This window comes from Plecotus auritus, assembly GCF_963455305.1.
Source record: "Plecotus auritus genome assembly, chromosome: 13".
NCBI lineage: Eukaryota > Metazoa > Chordata > Mammalia > Chiroptera > Vespertilionidae > Plecotus > Plecotus auritus.
The window spans coordinates 5,935,020-5,953,619 of NC_137779.1; the positions used below are offsets into that span (position 1 = coordinate 5,935,020).

General features: G+C 43.5%; 1 protein-coding gene across 2 annotated transcripts; it reads left to right on the forward strand.

Annotated features, from left to right (window-relative positions):
- Positions 1-370: 370 nt before the first annotated feature.
- COQ5 (coenzyme Q5, methyltransferase) lies at positions 371-17,580 on the forward strand. Of its 2 annotated transcripts, none has more exons than XM_080649953.1 (7): positions 371-686; positions 5,364-5,513; positions 7,808-8,029; positions 12,950-13,056; positions 15,938-16,026; positions 16,641-16,734; positions 16,817-17,580. In XM_080649953.1, exons 1-7 carry the CDS (start codon positions 485-487, stop codon positions 16,916-16,918), a joined length of 966 nt encoding a protein of 321 aa, XP_080506079.1. In that variant the 5' UTR covers positions 371-484; the 3' UTR covers positions 16,919-17,580. The 2 variants fall into 2 exon arrangements, with proteins under 2 accessions (XP_080506079.1, XP_080506078.1); XM_080649952.1 differs by having other exon boundaries at positions 374-686; positions 16,623-16,734.
- Positions 17,581-18,600: the final 1,020 nt, after the last annotated feature.

Consider the following 18,600-nt stretch of genomic DNA (forward strand, 5'->3'; position numbering starts at 1 on the left):
TCCCAAAACCCATATCAGATTGCCTGATTCAAAACATCTATAATTGGGGGCCTGGTGATCTGCATTTTAAAGCTCAACCCGGGTGATTCTTGTGCATGCCAAAGTTTGCGAGAATTGACCTGTAATATTAGCCTTGTAGCACACTGTACCTCAGTTCCCCCTCTTCTTCACCAGAAAACAAGAGTTATTGGGTATCTTGCGAGTTGGTACTGGTAATAGGTTGGCAAGATTCAGAGACGTGGCCGCTGAGAGGTGATGGGGGTCTCCCTAAGGTCCGCTTATTCCTGGTGACTTGTGTTCAATTTGGGAAGAGAAAGAAAGGACTTCGGGTACTCAATGACTAAGTAGACTCCGGATTCCAGAGATCATGCATAACTCCTTAATATCAGGATTCTGGACGCGTTCAACTAATTGTGTCTCTGGCCGGCCGCCGTCAGCCGTCTAGTGATGCAACGTGTCTGGCTGCTGTCGACCGACTGTCAAGATGGCGGCCCCCAGGAGTTGCGCTCTATGGGGCTACTGCGGCCGGGGGTGGTCGCGGGTGATGCGGGGCTGCCGGCTCCCCGGGCTTCGTAGCTCCTGGCCAGGGAGTCCGCTGGGTGCGCGGCTCTTGTCCCAAGAGAAACGGGCAACGGAAACGCACTTCGGGTTTGAGACTGTGTCGGAGGAGGAGAAGGGGGACAAAGGTGAGAGGGCGGATGGAGGGAATGACCGTCTGCGATCTAGTTTCTTCTGCCCAGCTAAGGGTTGATTTAACGTCGTGTTATGTTAGCTCCGGTGCTGTAGCCCCGAGCCTGACTCTGCAGAGCTTCAACGCCTCCTCTTTTTAAAGCGGAGCAATTATCGGAAAATCCCATCATTTTACCGTTTATAATGTGCCAGGCACCGTGCAGGCATTTCCGGTTTTCATTTCGACTTCTTGGTGGTGGGTATTGTTTTCCCCATGTTACACATTAGGACACTGAGACTTAAAGGTTAACCAAGAACTTGTCTAGTTTAACATAGGAAGTTGTGGAACCATTATTCCAATTCAGTTTGGTCTGACTACAGAGCCACGTTCTTAACCTCTTGATAATAGAATAGGTCATTTTTTTTATAGAAAAGAAAAAGGAAAGTATCTTCTCTGTACCTCAGCTTCCAAATTTTCCAAGTAGGAATAATAGTAACATTTTTCTTAGAGTTCTTGTGAGAATTAGATAGCTTGACACATTAAAATTATTTTGAACAATGCCTGACACTGCTTAATTGTTCAATAAAAGATATTACTGAGCAGTTTCTTAGCACGGTGACACAGGCATGGGAAAGGAAAAGAGCAGTTTTTAAACTCCAGCTAACCATTTATAATGGCTGTGGTATTATGCCCATTTTACTGATGGATAAGGTCAGGCTCCCAGAGGTCCTTCTCTTAGCCTATGGTCACCCAGGAAACAAGAAAAAGAGTTTACAATGCAATTTACCATACTCTTAAAGACTGCTACAGTGTATTACCTCTCACCTCAACCTTTCTAAGTGTTTAGGTGTACTGTAACTCTTTGAATATTGGATTTAAATTTATTTCACTGTGAATCCCCAGAAAGCTAGGACAGTGGCTCATTCATGTTTATATCCTCAGTGCCTGATGTACATTAGGAGTTTTAAAACTGCTTGTGGAGTGAAATAAGTGGAGCCAAGTTAAACAATAGTAAACATTTAATGAGTACCTAAAACCTCTTAAGGTACTTTACATTAATTCTTATAAATACAACCCAATGGTTTATAGATGACGAAACTGTTGAAACAGAGATATTAAGTCACTTGCCGGAGATTCCCTAGTAAGCTGCAGAGCTGGCATTTTAATCAGGTGGGTTGCTTCCAAAATGTTAATAATATCTAACCTCTGTATTTTGCCTTACAGTATATAAACATTTCACACAATGAGAAGCAGGGAGAGGAATTACCCACTGAGCTAAATACAGCTTCCAGATTTGAGACCCAAGATAGAAATACAGGCAGGATGGTAAAAATGAGTGTGCAAGCTGAAAATCATGCACAGTGATCTTTTTTTTTTAATTGATTTTTTATAGAGAGAAAGGGAAAGGGATAGAGAGTTAGAAACATCGATGAGAGAGAAACATCGATCAGCTGCCTCCTGCACACTCCCTACTGGGGATGTGCCCGCAACCAAGGTACCTGCCCTTGACCAGAATCGAATCTGTGACCCTTGAGTCCGCAGGCCAACGCTCTATCCACTGAGCCAAACCGGCTAGGGCAGTGATCTTAATAATCAGTGGGGGTGGGGGGGGTTATAATTATTACATGGACTTTAAAAATTATTGAACATCCAAAACTCTGTGTCAGTTATAAATGTATAGGGAAATTGAAAGACGGTAAAGTTAATATTTCTTGCCCTGACCGGTTTAGCTCAGTGGATAGAGCGTCAGCCTGCGGACTGAAGCGTCCCAGGTTCGATTCCGGTCAAGGGCATGTACCTTGGTTTCGAGCACATCCCCAGTAGGGGGCGTGCAGGAGGCAGCTGATCAATGTTTCTCTCTCATCATGTTTCTAACTCTCTATCCCTCTCCCTTCCTCTCTGTAAAAAATCAGTAAAATATATATTTTTTTAAAAAGTTAATATTTCCTTAGCATAATTTATATGTAATTATGTTAGGCTTAATTTTGAATTCATTTAATATAATTAGAATGTTTAAATTTAAGTTTAAATTCTTTAATTAAAATTCTAATAAGAAATTAGAAACATTGAGAATTAAGTGCGGGGGCCCCTCACACGGGCACCACCTTGCTGGGGCTGACCAGCAGCCCCTGAACAGGGATGAACAGATTACTCAGACAGTTTCACTGTGAAAGAGGGCTAAGGGGTTTTCTGGCTCAAGGGACCAAGCAGTCTTGATTGCCTGCCTCCGTAGGCTTTTATTGGACCAGCAGTTTGAGATAAAGTTTATCTTTTAGATACAATCAGCAGGGTAAGTAATATTGGGAGGACACCTGTGTTTGTAGTGTCTTTTAAGCAAGGACATCCAGGGATTAAGCATAAGGATTCCAGTAAACACCCGGGGGGGGGGGGTGGTCTGCACATGCACAGACTTGTTTGGAAAGGTCAAGGAATAATTAGGGGAGCCACCTTCAACACTCCCCTAAGTCTCCCCTAAGTCAGACTTCCGATAAACAGGGCAGGCGGCCTTCCACATACTTTCCTTTTCTCAGAATGTCATCCTTACAAACTTTCCAATCAAGTCTCGTGTGCTCCCCAACCATTAAGTGGTTTTATTCCTTTGTAAAAAATTTACCAATATTCTTTTTTAATATATTTTATTGATTTTTTACAGAGAGGAAGGGAGAGGGATAGAGAGCTAGAAACATCGATGAGAGAGAAACACCGATCAGCTGCCTCCTGCACACTCCCTACTGGGGATGTGCCCGCAACCACGGTACATGCCCTTGACTGGAATCGAACCTGGGACCCTTGAGTCCGCAGGCCGACGCTCTATCCACCGAGCCAAACCGGTTAGGGCTTTACCAATACTTTGAACAGTGTTTGCTATCTTCTCAGCATTTAATTTACAGTAGCGAGTGAGCATCTTCTCTATGCCTTGGCAAATTGCCATACTCCTTCCTAAGTTCTAATCAGTTTCTAACACTTTATCCTTTCACTTTCAATGTCATGAATTATCTCCAAGAATTCCTTTAATGTGAACTTTTTTGCTGGCATCATTTCCTCTGGGGCATCTTCAACGTTTTCATCACAACCACATCATTTATGTCAGTAAGTTCATCTTACAAAGATCTGGCTGCAAGTCTCTTGAATGACAGCAGTGTCAACATTCCACGGTCAGCCGTTTCTCCTACAACTCCATTGACATCTATTTAAATTTCACTTTCACCATTATCACTTTTTGTTCTTTGCTGCACTTTCATTTTTGTTGGCCAGTTTCCTCTTAATTATCCAGTTATATAATTATCCTCTTAATTATTTGCTGTCTGTGTGTGAACTGAACAACTGATGTATAGTGACCTACCACTTACAAACTATGAAAGAAGTTACATGGCTGGTTGTCTGACACGGTGCATATCTGTTATTTATGTAGTAATTTGTGGACTGAAGAAGTACTAGTGAAGTTTATACTTTATGCAGTTACAGTCAGTATGCCATTGTATTTTTAAAATGTTATTGGGGCACTGGTATTGTTTAACTAAACCATAGTAACTGAAATTCATGCATTTTAGAACCACGTAAAGCTAGGGGTGGTTATACACAGTGGTTTGAGCCTGTGTTGCTCAACTCCTAAAAAGATGTTCAGAAGGAAAAAGCACCCTAACCAGTTTTGCTCAGTGGATAGAGCATCGGCCTGAGACTGAAGGGTCCCAGGCTCAATTCGAGTCAAGGGCACATACTTGATTACAGGTTCCCTGCCCCTGGTTGGGTGCGTGCAGGAGGCAACCTTCTCTCTCACCTCGATGTTTCTCTCTATCCTTCTCCCTCCCTTCCACTCTCTCTAATAATCAATGGAAAAATATCCTTAGGTGAGGATTACCAAAAAAAAAAAAAAAAAAGGAAAAAGCAAACTTGGAGATCCCAGGGTTGAGAATGGGCATTCAGGATTGAGTTGAGGAGGAGTTCTGTGGTCGCTGACTCAGCTGAGGACAGTATGTTTTGGATCTATGTGGTACATTTCATCCGAAAAACTCAAAGCATCTCCCCTTCACTACCTAGTTCAGCCTTATGGCAGGGAGGTAGGGAGGGACTGGCACTGGTTTTCTCATCTTATGGGCAGAGAAACTGAGGTGCAAAGAAGTTAAATGTAGCCTGTGTCTTAAAGTTAACTCTTTCCAGCTAGCCCAGATTCCACATTCGGCTTGATCCTATGGAGATGATTCATGAGGACCCTCTACAATGTAACTTAACCCTGATTCACATCTTGTCATCCACCTGCCCACCAAACTGTACCTGAGGTTTTTCTCGGTGATACAGGCTGAGATGACTGAGGCTTTCCCATCCATTAGCCATGTGTCTTTCTAATGGATTTTGTTGTCTCTTATTATAATAACCATTAGAAAAAATTCCACCATCACCCCATCCTCTAAGAAACAGAAATCTATTTAGTACCACGTATGTGTATGGCATGATTACAAAGTAATGGTCAAAAAGATAACTAAGGCAGTAGAAAAGAGGTTGATTTTTTTATATGAAGTAATATAAACCTTTTTAAAAAGAGGTAATGTTAAGCATTATGGCTTAGGTTCATCTTGGAAAGACAGGCAATTTCAGCGGCGGGGGGTGGGGTGCAAAGCTTCCTTCTCTTTCATTTAGAACTTTTCCAAGTAAATCTTATCAGTAGCACAATTATGTTGTATTTCTCCCATGTCAGTTTATCAGGTGTTTGAAAGTGTGGCCAAGAAGTATGATGTGATGAATGACATGATGAGTCTTGGTATCCATCGTGTTTGGAAGGACTTGCTGCTCTGGAGAATGCACCCGTTTCCTGGGACCCAGCTCCTCGATGTTGCTGGAGGCACAGGTAATGTCCGTGTTAGTCTCCTCAGGTTCCACCGAGCACCTTTCACACGGAATGAACTACCTCACCTGTCATTAGCCTGAAGATGGTAGTTGAAGATCAACATGCTTCTAAGAAAGGTTTACTCTCTTTTTTTTTTTTAACTGAATGTCAATCAAAAGCACAGAATGTCAGCTTTGTGCCTGTCACTTTTCTAAAATGCACAGATTACTAAGTGAAAAGACCAGTTTTTTACTCCAGTGACATTTTACCATCTAAATGACTTTTACCTTTTGTTTGACCTTTGACCACCTTTAACGTCTTTCTCAGGTTGGGGAGGATGCCTTTATCATATTATATAAGCTTTCTAGGCAGCTTCTCCTGCTTAACCCATTGTCACGCCAGATAGCAACAGCGCATTTGTATACGCATGCTCCTTGGGTGCACTCCAGACATTCGGGGAAAGTATCATGGGTTTCTAAAATGCCTCATGGTGATATCATTACATGGCTAAGGCACATGTTAAATGTACATTACAATGTATAATATAATGCAATAGTGTTATTGTACCAACAGAAAATGTATAATAAATTATAGTAGAATAATCTCCATGTTTGAAACAAATGTGGCTTTGTTGACATGGTCCTCTCCCCAAATGAATCTTAGAAGGCAGAAAAAAAATTCTCAGTGGATTTAGCAGAATCTATCAAAGTGTAACATGTTTATAGTAGGGTCCCACAATTACAGTTCTAAATATGGAATCTAAAAAAAATAGCACAAGATAAAGTACAGAAGGGGTTCAGTCGGAGCTGCCTACATCTCCAGTGTACCAGGACCAGTAGCATCACTTCATGCTGACAACTGCCCATTTAGAAAATGTAATTAAAAGGTACTCCCATATATTTAAAAAGATATTTTAAGAAGATATAGCTAGCCCTAGCCAGTTTGGATCAATGGATAGAGCATCAGCCCGAGGACTGAAGGGTCCTGGGTTCAATTCCAGTCAAGGGCACGTACCTTGGTTGCAAGCTCAATCCCCAGCCCTGATGAGGCCGTGTGTGGGAGGCATCCAATCACTGTGTCTCTCTCATATCGGTATTTCTCTCTCTGTCTCCCTCCTCCCTTCCGCTCTCTAAAAATCAATGGAAAAATATCCTTGGGGAGGATTAACGAAAACCAACAACCAAGACATAACTATAAATATGTTCACTGCATCATTTTTTGTAATACTAAAAAAAATTAGAAATAACCAATTTATCCCTCAATAAAGCAACTGCTTTAGCCCTAGCTGTTTTGGCTCAGTGGATAGAGCGTCAGTCTGCAGACTGAAGGGTCCCGGGTTCGATTCTGGTCAAGGGCACATGCCTGGGTTGCGGGTTTGATCCCCAGTGGGGGGTGTGCAGGAGGCAGCCTTTCAATGATTCTCTCTCATCATTGATGTTTCTCTCCCTCCCTCTCCCTTCCTCTCTGAAATTTATAAAAATATATTTTTTTAAAAAAAGAAAATGTGATTTCAGAAAGCACTCGCTTTGCCGGAACAGTATTTACCTGATCACATTATTTAAACACTTTTTTAGCTTTTAGACTCAAACCACCAACATAGCGCAGAAGGCTTAATTATAGCTGTAAAACAAATAAAATGTTACCAGTCTTAACAGAGTAAAAGTACATAGGATGGAAGAGTGAAGGGAGTCAAGAGATACTATCTGTAGTTGATGGAATAAGAAATCAAATATTGATTAGTTTATTATGCTAGGTTACCCAGGTATTATGAGGAACTGTGAAAAGTGATATGAATATATTGAGTAGAGGCAAGCAGAGATGGGGAACAGGATATCATTATAAATTTGGTAAGGAAAGAAATAGCTGTAACTTAGAAGAAACAGCTAAAAGAGTTGGGAAAGATGGTCTCTGGAGAACTGAACTGGGAGAGAGATGTGGTGGTAGGACAGGGAATTATTGCTTGTAACTATGTTATTTCCATAAAAATTATTAGAAAAAGACTAGAAGGCTGTACACTAAACTCTGAATACTTGTTATGTCTGGAGAAGGTATGGACAGAGAATGCAATGTTCATATTTTATTCTAAAAATTGAGATAGTCTTTTATAGTAAGAATATGTCCATTCATTGTTTATGCAATTTTTAAATAAAGTTTCCTAAAGAATATTAGAAGTTAAAAAGTAACAGTTACCGTGGAGATGAGTACAAACTTCACTTCGTACACTCCTCGACTCCTGTGCCGTGTTGTCCCTGTGGAGTTAGGAAATGCTGGGCTTTGTTTTTATGTTTCCATCTTTCCTCCCTGGCTCCCCACAGGTGACATTGCATTCCGGTTCCTTAATTATGTTCAGGCACAGCATCGGAGAAAGCAGAAGAGGCAGTTAAGGACCCAGCAAAATTTATCCTGGGAAGAAATTGTCCAAAAGTACCAGAATGAAGAGGATTCCTTGCACGGTTCCCACGTCATGGTCTGTGACATCAACAAGGAGATGCTGAAGATTGGAAAGAAGAAAGCCTATGCCCAAGGATACAAAACTGGCAAGTCCTACCGAAAGTGTGCAGAGGAAATGCTTATTCTATATAACAATCCTATATAATAAAAGGCTGATATGCAAATCGACCAAACGGCTGAACAACCGGTCGCTATGACGTGCACTGACCACCAGGGGGCAGATGCTCAACGCAGGAGCTGCCCTCTGGTGGTCAGTGCACTCCCACAGGGGAGCGCTGCTCAGCCACAAGCTGGGCTGACAGCTGGTGAGTGCAGCAGCTATGGCAGCACTAAGCCATCAGTCAGACATCCCCCGAGGGCTTCTGGACTGCTAAAGGGCGCAGGCCAGGCTGAGGGACCCCCTCTCCCACCCCTGAGTGCACGAATGTCATGCACCGGGCCTCTAGTATGTTTATAAAATAAGATGGAATGGGGGAAATGTTGAAGTGCTTTATTTTCCTGCTTTAGAAAACGCATAGCTTGGTAGAAGTTGAAGATAATTTGTGGGGGTGGATCCAGTTTGTGCGGTTTTATGCACATTATTTCAGCAGCCTAGAGAGTTAGATTATCAGCCCTATGTGACAAGGAAGCTGACTAAAGCCCAAAAGGGTTACATATCTTACCCAAGTAACACAACTTAAATGGCAGCTTTCCCCTTGGAGTTGAGTCTTCTGATCTCAGCTCCTGGACCCTGAGGCAGAAGTTTTGCTTTCAATTCCTAGCACCTCCCCATAACCCCAAATGTCCTATTCTTGAGCCACTCCACTTCCCTGTTAGTACTAGGATGGTTTGATTGATGTGGAAGTCGAGAAGGTGCACTGCCCTTAAAAAAGGGACTTTGCCCTTCAGCCACGGGAGTGTAGTTAACTGACAGCCTCCAGCTCTTAGCACCTGCAGGCTCCGCCTCAGCTTGCAAGCCAGGCAGCACCCAGCTGATGGCTGAGCACTAGGAGGCTGGAGGGCCTGGACAGTCCCGAGGCTGGACTGTCAACAGGCAGTCTTTGTTCCAGGGCCCCCTGTCGGTAGGCTGAGGCTTTGGGTCTAACAGGTTTCCCCATCCAGTTTTGCTTCCTCTTCCCTTTATCTCTTTTATCTTTCCCAGGTGCCTCCCCCCAAAGAAACAAAAAAACCTTTTCACTTCATCTCAGCATCAGTTTCTCAGAAGGCCCAACTGATGCAATGAGGAAGCACCTGTAAACAGTACAGTGGGTCCTAAAATAAATTTTTTTAAAATATGTTTTTATTGATTTCAGAGAGGAAGGGCGAGGGAAGGAGGGAAAGAAACATCAATGATGAGAGAGAATCACTGATAGGCTCCTGCACACCCCCCACTGGGGATCAAGCCCAAAACCCAGGCATGTGCCTTCACCAGGAATCGACCCGTGACCTCCTGGTTTATAGGTTGATGCTCAACCACTGAGCTACGCTGACTGGGCTAGAATAAAAAATTTTTTTTGGTTCAGTGTTTTCTGTTATAACCATGATGAGAGAAAAAAGTTTGGTTCCTGGCCAGGGCCACCATCTGTGTGGAGTTGGCATGTTCTCCCCATGTCTGTGTGTTTTCTCCAGGTACTCCAGTTTCCTCCCACATCCCAAAGCTGAGCACTGAGGTGAGCTGGCCCGTAATAAACTGTCCCAGTCTGAGGGAGTGAGGGTGTGTGTGAGTGTGCCCTGTGACGGAAGGGCGTCCTGCCCAGGGTCAGTTTCAGCTTTCTACCTGAGCTCCCGGGACAGGCTCCAGCCACTTGTGATCCGGAAATGGAATAATTAACTTGGAAAATCATTATCTGATTTGTTTCTATTAATCTTTCTTAAATTTATCTATAGCTCACATTTATTTCATTGTTCAATATTAAAATGGTTTTGAATCTTTCTTTAGAAGTTGGGTGATGTTTTTGTGGCCAGAAAGATGCCGTAAGGACTTAACTCTCATATCAGTTAGCCTGTGGTCAGATTGGTTTTCGTTATCCATCGTTTCACTTGAAGTCGTAGTTTCCAAGAACCTTTCGGCGATGTTAGTGAGCACTGACTGTACTCCTAAGCCACAGTACTCTGTAGCAGCTAGGAGACTCTTAGCTCCGGGAAGCCACCGTAACCACACAATGGACAATTTGTGGCCTTGCTGAAAGATGTACACTTTAGAAGCATTTATCTCAGTCTGTTCAGAAAAAAAAAAAAAAAAAAAAAGATGTACATTTTACATTTGGCTTTCTGTTTGTTTTGATATTTTGAAGTACTATTTTCCCCACAATTTTTTCAAGTAGAAGTAGTGATCCTGCAGCCCTAACCGGTGTGGCTCAGTGGATAGAGCGTCGACCTGCGGACTCAAGGGTCCCAGGTTCGATTCTGGTCAAGGGCATGTACCTTGGTTGTGGGCACATCCCCAGTAGGCAGTGTGCGGGAGGTAGCTGATCGATGTTTCTCTCTCATAGGTGTTTCTAACTCTCTATCCCTCTCCCTTCCTCTCTGTAAAAATCAATAAAATACATTAAAAAAAAAGAAGAAGAAGAAGTAGTGATCCTGCAGCTGCACCACATTTACCGAGTTTTCCAGAGCCGCAGCTCTGCCCTCTCTCATGCTAGAAGCACGGCAGGCAGCCACTGTGAGAGGCAGGGGTGTGCAACAGAGAAAGCCAAGTCCCTCAGGTCATCAGCACTTCTCTCCTTCCCACCCCACAAGGAGTGTCTGTGGTTATTTTAGCTCAATTCTTTCTCCTCCTCCCCACTCAGAACAGCTGCCTACAATAAGGGGCAGCCCACTGGGCCCCCAAGATGAAGGGCTCTTTTGTTAACCATCAACACTGACCAGGAGGCAGACAGCCCCTCGTGTTTTAGGACAAAGGCACTATGTTTCCTTACTCCTACTGGAAAATGTGTTTCCTTTCTCTCTGGTACTCAGCCATACAGAATGGCAAACAAAGACAGAAATGGTAAGTCATGTTCCATTTCTGGAATCATCTCTTCTGTAACATAGCTTGCCCTTCAGGCTCTCCTACCTGCCAAGACTAATGGACCTGCATAGGAAGCATTAAATACTGGATAGTACAATTGTCTTATTGTTGTTGTTGTTAATCCTCAACTAGGATTTTTTCCCATTAATTTTTTTAGAGAGAATGGAAGGAAGGGGGAGAAACTGAGAGAGAGAAACATCAATGTGAGAAAGATGTATTGATTGGTTGCCTCCCACACGTACCCCAACTGGGTTGGGGATCGAGCCTGCAACTAAGGTACATGCACCTGACCAGAATCGAACCCGAGAACCTTCAGTTCTCAGGCCAAAACTCTATTTACTGAGCCAAACTAACTAGGGCTAGAAAGGCTATTTTTTAAAAATACTTTTTTTTTTATTGATTTTTTACAGAGAGGAAGGGAGAGGGATAGAGTTAGAAACATTGATCAACCACCTCCTGCACAGCCCCTACTGGGGATGTGCCCGCAACCAAGGTACATGCCCTTGACTGGAATCAAACCTGGGACCCTTCAGTCCGCAGGCCGACGCTCTATCCACTGAGCCAAACCAACTAGGGCCAGAAAGGCTATTTTCATTTGCCTTCCTCTATAGAGCGTTCCTTTTATGTCATATATTATGTCTAATTCACTGCATATGGAATAATGTTCAAGCTGAATCAGGATCTTAGAGGACATAGCCTCTCTGCTATGGGGATCCTGTAGGTAATTTCTGAATTCATGACCAGACTTAGGGACTAGACACTTTGATTCTCTAAGACTGATAGAATCAACATAACAATGCTAAATTCTGTACTTAGAGTACTTCCAGTGACCCTCTGAGGTAGGTATTATTGTTAACTCCATTTTATAGATGAGGAAATTGAGGCAGAGTAGTTTTTTCAAGATCATACAGCTAATAAATGGTGAAGCTTGCCCAGCCAATGTGGCTCAGTGATTGAGCATCAAACCTATGAACCAAGTCATGGTTTAATTCCTGGGCAGGGCACATGCCTGGGTTTCAGGCTTGATCCCCAGGAGGGGGCGTGCAGGAGGCAGCTGATAAATGATTCTCTCTCATCATTGATGTTTCTATCTCTCTCTCCCTCTCCATTCCTCTCTGAAATCAATAAAAATATATTTAAATAAGTGGTGAAGCTGGAATTAGAACCCAGGCAGTCTAACCCAGGATCTGTGCTCCTATCCACAGTACACTATCCAGTGATTGGCAAACTGCAGCTCGCGAGCCACATGCGGCTCACGAGCCGCGGTTTGCCGCTCTGTTGACTAAAGGATACCCTTTATGGTGGTCTTTAACTTTTTAGTTTGCTGACCATTGGGATAGGGGCTTAATCACAAGGAACAACAACAGCCTGTAATTATTGGAATCGAGAGTCTAGGTCAGTGGTCGGCAAACTCATTAGTCAACAGAGTGGCAAACCGCAGGTCAGTGGTCGGCAAACTCATTAGTTAACAGAGTGGCAAACCGCGGCTCGCGAGCCACCGCAGTTTGCCGACCACTGCACTATACAAACCACTTAGCCAAGTAAACACTGCTTGATGGTATCAGGTTTCACTTAGGGTCTTGGGCGAAGGACTTCCCTAATCTTCAAGGACACCAGCTTCAACTCCTCAGGATTAGAGGTCACCCATGAAGACAGTGGCCTGGAATCCGAGGGAGAAGTCAGGTGTGTGATGTTTTCTGACACCAAATGTGATGTTTGCCCATCACCAAACGGTTCTCCAATTCTTCCACACTAAGTAGGTGTCTGACAATTCAGTTCAATTCTGACACGTAACTACCAAGAGTTAGCATCAGATTCAACATGTTTAAGGGCTCAGCCTCACAAAACTGCCCCCACTTCAGAAGCCAGCCACAAATGGGGTGTCCAGGCTGTCCAACTTTTGCCTGGGTGACCACAAATTGGAGGGTTCCCAAGCCCGCCTCCTCAGGTTTGGCAATTCCCTGGGTGCAGGAGAGATAGCTACCAGACTAAGACGAAAACTCATTTTCTCTTTCAGGACTTGCTTGGGTATTGGGAGATGCTGAAGAACTACCCTTTGATGAAGACAAGTTTGATGTTTACACTATTGCCTTTGGGATCCGGAATGTCACACACATTGATCGGGTACGAATGGCTGCATCTCAGGATATTAGTTCTGGTGTGGCTCCACAGTGAATGAAGAAGGATGGAGACATTCTTTTCTGGGTTCGGATCTTGAGTGGAATGACTGTTTCAGAGTCAGGGGCCTCAGTCCTTTAAGTTGCCAATATTCCTACTCTCAACATTGATAAGGACCAAATAGAGCAGATCCCATAGAAGCCTTTGTTGCTTGGGTTGGTATTTCTTTCTTTGAGACTGTCAGTCTTGCTCTGAGGTTTCATCTGTTTCCTCTCACTTGTGAAGCCATCTGACCCTGAGAGTTTGCAGAAGTTTAGTGGCATTTCTGAGGTTGACGCAGAAAAAAGCACTCAAACACTATTTTGGCAGAAGGTAGCTAGTAGATTCATGGTTCCTCTATAGAGAGAGGGAATGTTCAGTTCTTAATCTGATGCAACTCTTTATTTCTGCTTTAACATTTGAAGACAATGTACAAGGCATCAGTTTCGCTTCAGTAATATGGCTCCAGTTACCTGATTCTTCTGCTTTGGCTAGGATACCCTTTATGGTGGTCTTTAACTTTTTAGCTTGGTTTTTGTGACCTGTCTGTGTTTGTAGTCTGTTTATTTCTTTTAATTAAAAAGAAGTGGAATAGTCCTAGCTGGTTTGGCTCAGTAGATAGAGTGTCAGCCTATGGACTAAAGGGTCCTGGGTTCGATTCTAGTCAAGGGCACATGCCCGGGGTCTCGATCCCCAGTAGGGGGCGTGCCGGAGGCAGCCAATTGATGATTCTCTTATCATTGATGTTTCTGTCTCTCCTCTCCCTCCCTCTCTGAAATCAATAAAAATATATTAAAATATATATATATCTTGGAGATTTTTCCACGTCAGTGCATAAAGAACATGGCGCTTCCTTTTTCCAATAGCTGCATGGATTCCATTTGCATAGAAATTCCATCATTTAACCAGTCTCATTAATGGTTAAGATGCTTCTAATCTTGTGCTGTTCAAATAGTGCTGCATGTCATTTCCATGGTAGAAGCATTTCTATGAGATAGATTCATTAATGTAAAATTGCTTGATCAAAGAGAATATGCATTGTGATTTTGATAATCTAAAATTGCCCTTGGTGGGGGTTGTACCAATCTGAGTCTGTTTAAATCAAGTAACCTTCTCTGTTATATATACACTAGAGGCCCAGTGCACAAATTGGTGCATGGGTGGGGTCCATCGGCCTGGCTGGCGATTGGGGCTGATGGGGGGAGGTGAAGTGGGGGGGTTCCGGCCAGCCAGGGGGAGGGACCGCGGAGGTTGGCCCATGCAGGAGGTTGGCTGTGGGAGCGCACTGACCACCAGGGGGCAGCTCCTGCATTGAGCATCTGCCCCCTGGTAGTCAGGGCCCATCATAGCAACCAGTCAACTGGGGTCAACTGGTCATTCAGTCGTTTGGTAGCTTAGGATTTTATATATATAGATATATATATAGATATATATGTACTTGTGGCCCGGTGCATAGATTCATGCACATTGAAAGGAAATTAATTAAAAGAAATATTTTAATATCGTTATTCACCCTTTCTCTATAATAGAAGTGTCAACCAAATTCACGATCAACAGTGACAGATTGAAACACACACATGCAATTGGCGCCAGCGAGAGCTTTATATGTATGGTGCATGCACGAGTCAGCTTAGTCTTTTATATATATAGAATAAACTTGCTTAATTAGACCTGCTTTCTGATGTAGCTAAACTTTTTCCAGCCCAGTGAAGCACACCAACTTCTCTTTTATGTAATTGTCAGCAACATAGCAGTAAATAGCAACACAAAGCAGATTATTATCGTAGATCACGCAGGGAGAACAAAGGGTAAAATATTTAACTGTAGCAGTGTTTGACTATATTCAGCAGTGAGAAAACCTGAAGTCATTTTCAAAGTCCATCATTTCTTACTTCTTTTCAGTTGGGTCAAGTTTCTAAGCTTTCTAAATCTCCGTTTTCCGGCTAATGAAAAGAAAATAGGATTCCACTAAGTCTCCTATTTACCTACTCCAGGACTTCTGTGAGGATCAAATGAGATGAGGCACGGGAAAATGCTTCACAGACATTTGGTTACAGTGTAAAATGTTTGCACCTGGCTATAAAGCAAGTCGTGTTCCTGGGCTGAAGAAACTCCAAGGAGGCTAGTCGCTAGGAGAGGAAGCCGGGCGTTGCTACGTGACATCATTACGCGGTGCCCACAGCAACGGTTTCTGGGCTGGCCTGGGCTGTGGGCTGCATTTTGTGCCATGGGGTCTTGGCAGTGTTGGCTGCGATTTGGTGGGCTGTCACTCTGGGCTGGTGGCAGGGCCTGTGTCCCACTTGGGGGAAGCCGAGGGTTGCTTTGTGGGCGCCAGGTCTGTGGTGCCATCTCTTTGTAAATGGCCAGTGTGGGTCACGGCAGCTCCTGGTGGTCAGTGCACATCAAAGCGACCAGTCGGAGGGACACTTGACATATTAGCCTTTTATATATATAGATATTTTATTGATTTCAGAGAGGAAGGGAGAGGGAGAAACATTGATGAGAGAGAATCACCGATCTGCTGCCTCCCATATGTCCCCCACTGAGGATCAAGCCTGCAACCAGGGCATGCGGAATCAAACCCGGGACCCTTCAGTCTGCAGACCGACACTCTATCCACTAAGCCAAACCAGCTAGGGCTCAAGTAATCTCTTCATGAACAACAGAAAACCTATAAAATATAGGATGTTATAGGGTTATTTCTGCTGTTACATCTTCTCAACTGAGAATGAACGAAGGGTCAGTGGGAAATAACTTATAATGTCCACAGAAGCTAAAGCTGTCTGGGCCTCATGGAATTGAGTGAGTCTGCTGAGGAATGTGTTCTTTTGTTCCTTTTCTCACTCAGGCACTCCAGGAAGCTCATCGGGTCCTGAAACCAGGAGGACGGTTTCTCTGTCTGGAGTTCAGCCAAGTGAACAATCCCCTTGTATCCAGGTTGGTATTGTTAACAGGGCTTGATTCTCATTGTTTAGCCAAGGGTTCCCATTCCAAAATGTATAGAAAGTTGCCAGTAAGCAAGAAGCATGAACCTCACAGACTGACTCTCTGAGGGGTAGTGCCACCTCAGAGGCAGATGTTGTCGGCCACTCCTGAATGACAACATCTAGGCCAGAAGAGTCTCAAACCAGCAACCAGAGGCTTCAGTCTGTCCACAGATTTTGAGTCCTGGCATTTTAATAAGTTGATTTAGATATCCATACTTAAAATTCATAAAAGTTTACATAAGAATCTGGATTTTCAGCTTCGCCTGAGAAATCAGAAAACGTAGCAACCCTGGGTAATCCGTGTTCCCACATGGCCATGGTCAGAGCTGAGCAGTAACTATCCCTTCTCCACTTTCATGGTACTTCCTAACTGTACCTGTCACCACATCCTTATTGCTCCCTACTGACCTTGCACCTGGATCACCTCACTTATTTTAGGTACTTGCTTGACCCTCTAGGCATCTGAGTTTATGATCCCAGGCTTAGACCTTCTTGCTTCTCACCAAGGGGCATGTTCTAACCTTAATCTTTTGCCTTTTTGTTCAGGCTTTATGATCTTTATAGTTTCCAGGTTATTCCTGTCCTGGGAGAGGTTATTGCAGGAAACTGGAAGTCCTACCAATACCTTGTAGAGAGTATTCGACAGTTCCCAGCTCAGGTACAAAACTTCTGTAACTTATGACAAAGGCCTGAAAGGTGAAATCGAGGTGATGCTTGCCATATCTCCCTTTATGTTTCAGGAGGAGTTCAAGGAGATGATAGAAGATGCAGGTTTTCAGAAAGTGACTTATGAAAGTCTAACATCAGGCATTGTGGCCATTCACTCTGGCTTCAAACTGTAACTCCGTCACCATCCTGGAGCATGAACCACTCACTTCCTGTCAAAAGCCTGCTGCTCAGGATAATCAGGCTGGTGAGACCAGCAACAGAACACCTCCTCTTAAGGATATGTGCCTTGGACTCATGTTCTGATGTGACCAATCTCAAAGTGGAAAAAACGAATTCTGTCACTTTATTTCAGCTTTCACTAGGAACTGCTTCCTGCAGGCCTTCTCCCCAAGGTATTGTGCCTGTAGTTTTTGCTCAGCTCCTGCTGTTTTTCCTCAGCTGTGCAGTGTGTGGTTAAGGTAAAGCCAGCACTAAAGCTCAGTTTGGAGTGTGTTTGGAGTTTCTCTGCTGGTTCTGACTTCCAGAAGGACAGTGGATCATTTGAATCAAATGATTTGAACCAGAAAACTTCCTAACCTGAGTCAACCTTTCAGCCTAGGACTGGTTAAGGGCCAAAGCCAAGGCCTGTCAGGGCTAACAATCACAACTAGAATTATGTACTGAACCACTAAATGATGTTACAATTTGTATGGTATTTGTAAGTTTTTTTTCTTGAGGGAAATACATTTGCCATCGTTCATTCAATGCTCTTCTATCAAAAGCCACTATTGTTCCCTTGTGCCTATCATGAAGAAAACAACAAATCCTTGAGAGAATAAATACCAGCAAACTCCTGCTTTTATGTCTTAGAAAGCTTCTTTGTCAGAATATATTTGAAGAAAGGATTTTATAGTAAAAAATGTTTGAAAAGTGTTTATCTAGCCCAGTGGTCGGTGAGCCGCGGTTTGCCGCTGTTGACTAATGAGTTTGCCGACCACTGTATATACTACCCTTTACCTCTTTGCACACAATATGCCCAATTGCTTAATCCTCACAGCTTCCAACTACACGGTAACATTTAGTCTAGTCCAGTGGTCGGCAAACTCATTAGTCAACAGAGTGGCAAACTGTGGCTCACGAGCTGCATGTGGCTCGCGAGCCACAGTTTGCTGACCACTGATCTAGCCTAACCTCTTCCAGTTCTTTGGGGCAGAGCTCTTGTATCCTTAATATAGTAATTGATGTTAAAATGAGGCCCTATTTTTTATGTGGATAAAGCTTAAGGTTTTTGTGGGGCCTTGCTAAGAAATTGCAGAAACCAACCTGCGAGTTGGCTGGCAGTTTAATTGTAAATAACTTAGATCTGAGCTATTTGAACAGGCTGCCTCTTGCCCTAGCACAGTAGGGGTCATTTATGTACCTTCACTCAAGATTTTGCCTGTCACTGAAAAGCTTTCTATCTCAAAGACAGCAACTAAGCACTTAATAAAATGCTAAACCTTATACAAACTTTAGCTTACTCCTCCCCCCTACCCAAGCTGGAGCCTATGGGCCTGGCCTTTGAAATTAACAAGGAGCAGGCACTAAGGAACTTCATAAAACATCAACCCAGTTCTATCTCCACAGCAATGTGGTTTCTTCACATCTTAATAAAAAAAATAAGGTAAGCCTGGCCAGCAATGGTTGAGCATTGACCTATGAACCAGGAGGTCATGTTCCGGGCACATGCCCAGGTTGCAGACTCAATCCCCAGTGCATGCAGGAGGCAGCCAATCAATGATTCTCTCTCATCACTGTTATTTCTTCTTTCCCTCCCTCTCCCTTCCTCTCTGAAATCAATAAAAATATATTTAAAAATAATAGTAAGTTTAAAACT

What these genes read in the sequence shown, in the direction of transcription:
- COQ5 (XM_080649952.1), top strand. Translation starts at nt 485, where the DNA reads ATGGCGGCCCCCAGGAGTTGCGCTCTATGGGGCTACTGCGGCCGGGGG. An exon ending in TGCCCAAGGATACAAAACTG is followed by an intron (nt 8,030 to 12,949) that starts GCAAGTCCTACC and finishes TTTCTCTTTCAG; the next exon opens with GACTTGCTTGGGTATTGGGA. An exon ending in TTCGACAGTTCCCAGCTCAG is followed by an intron (nt 16,735 to 16,816) that starts GTACAAAACTTC and finishes TTTATGTTTCAG; the next exon opens with GAGGAGTTCAAGGAGATGAT.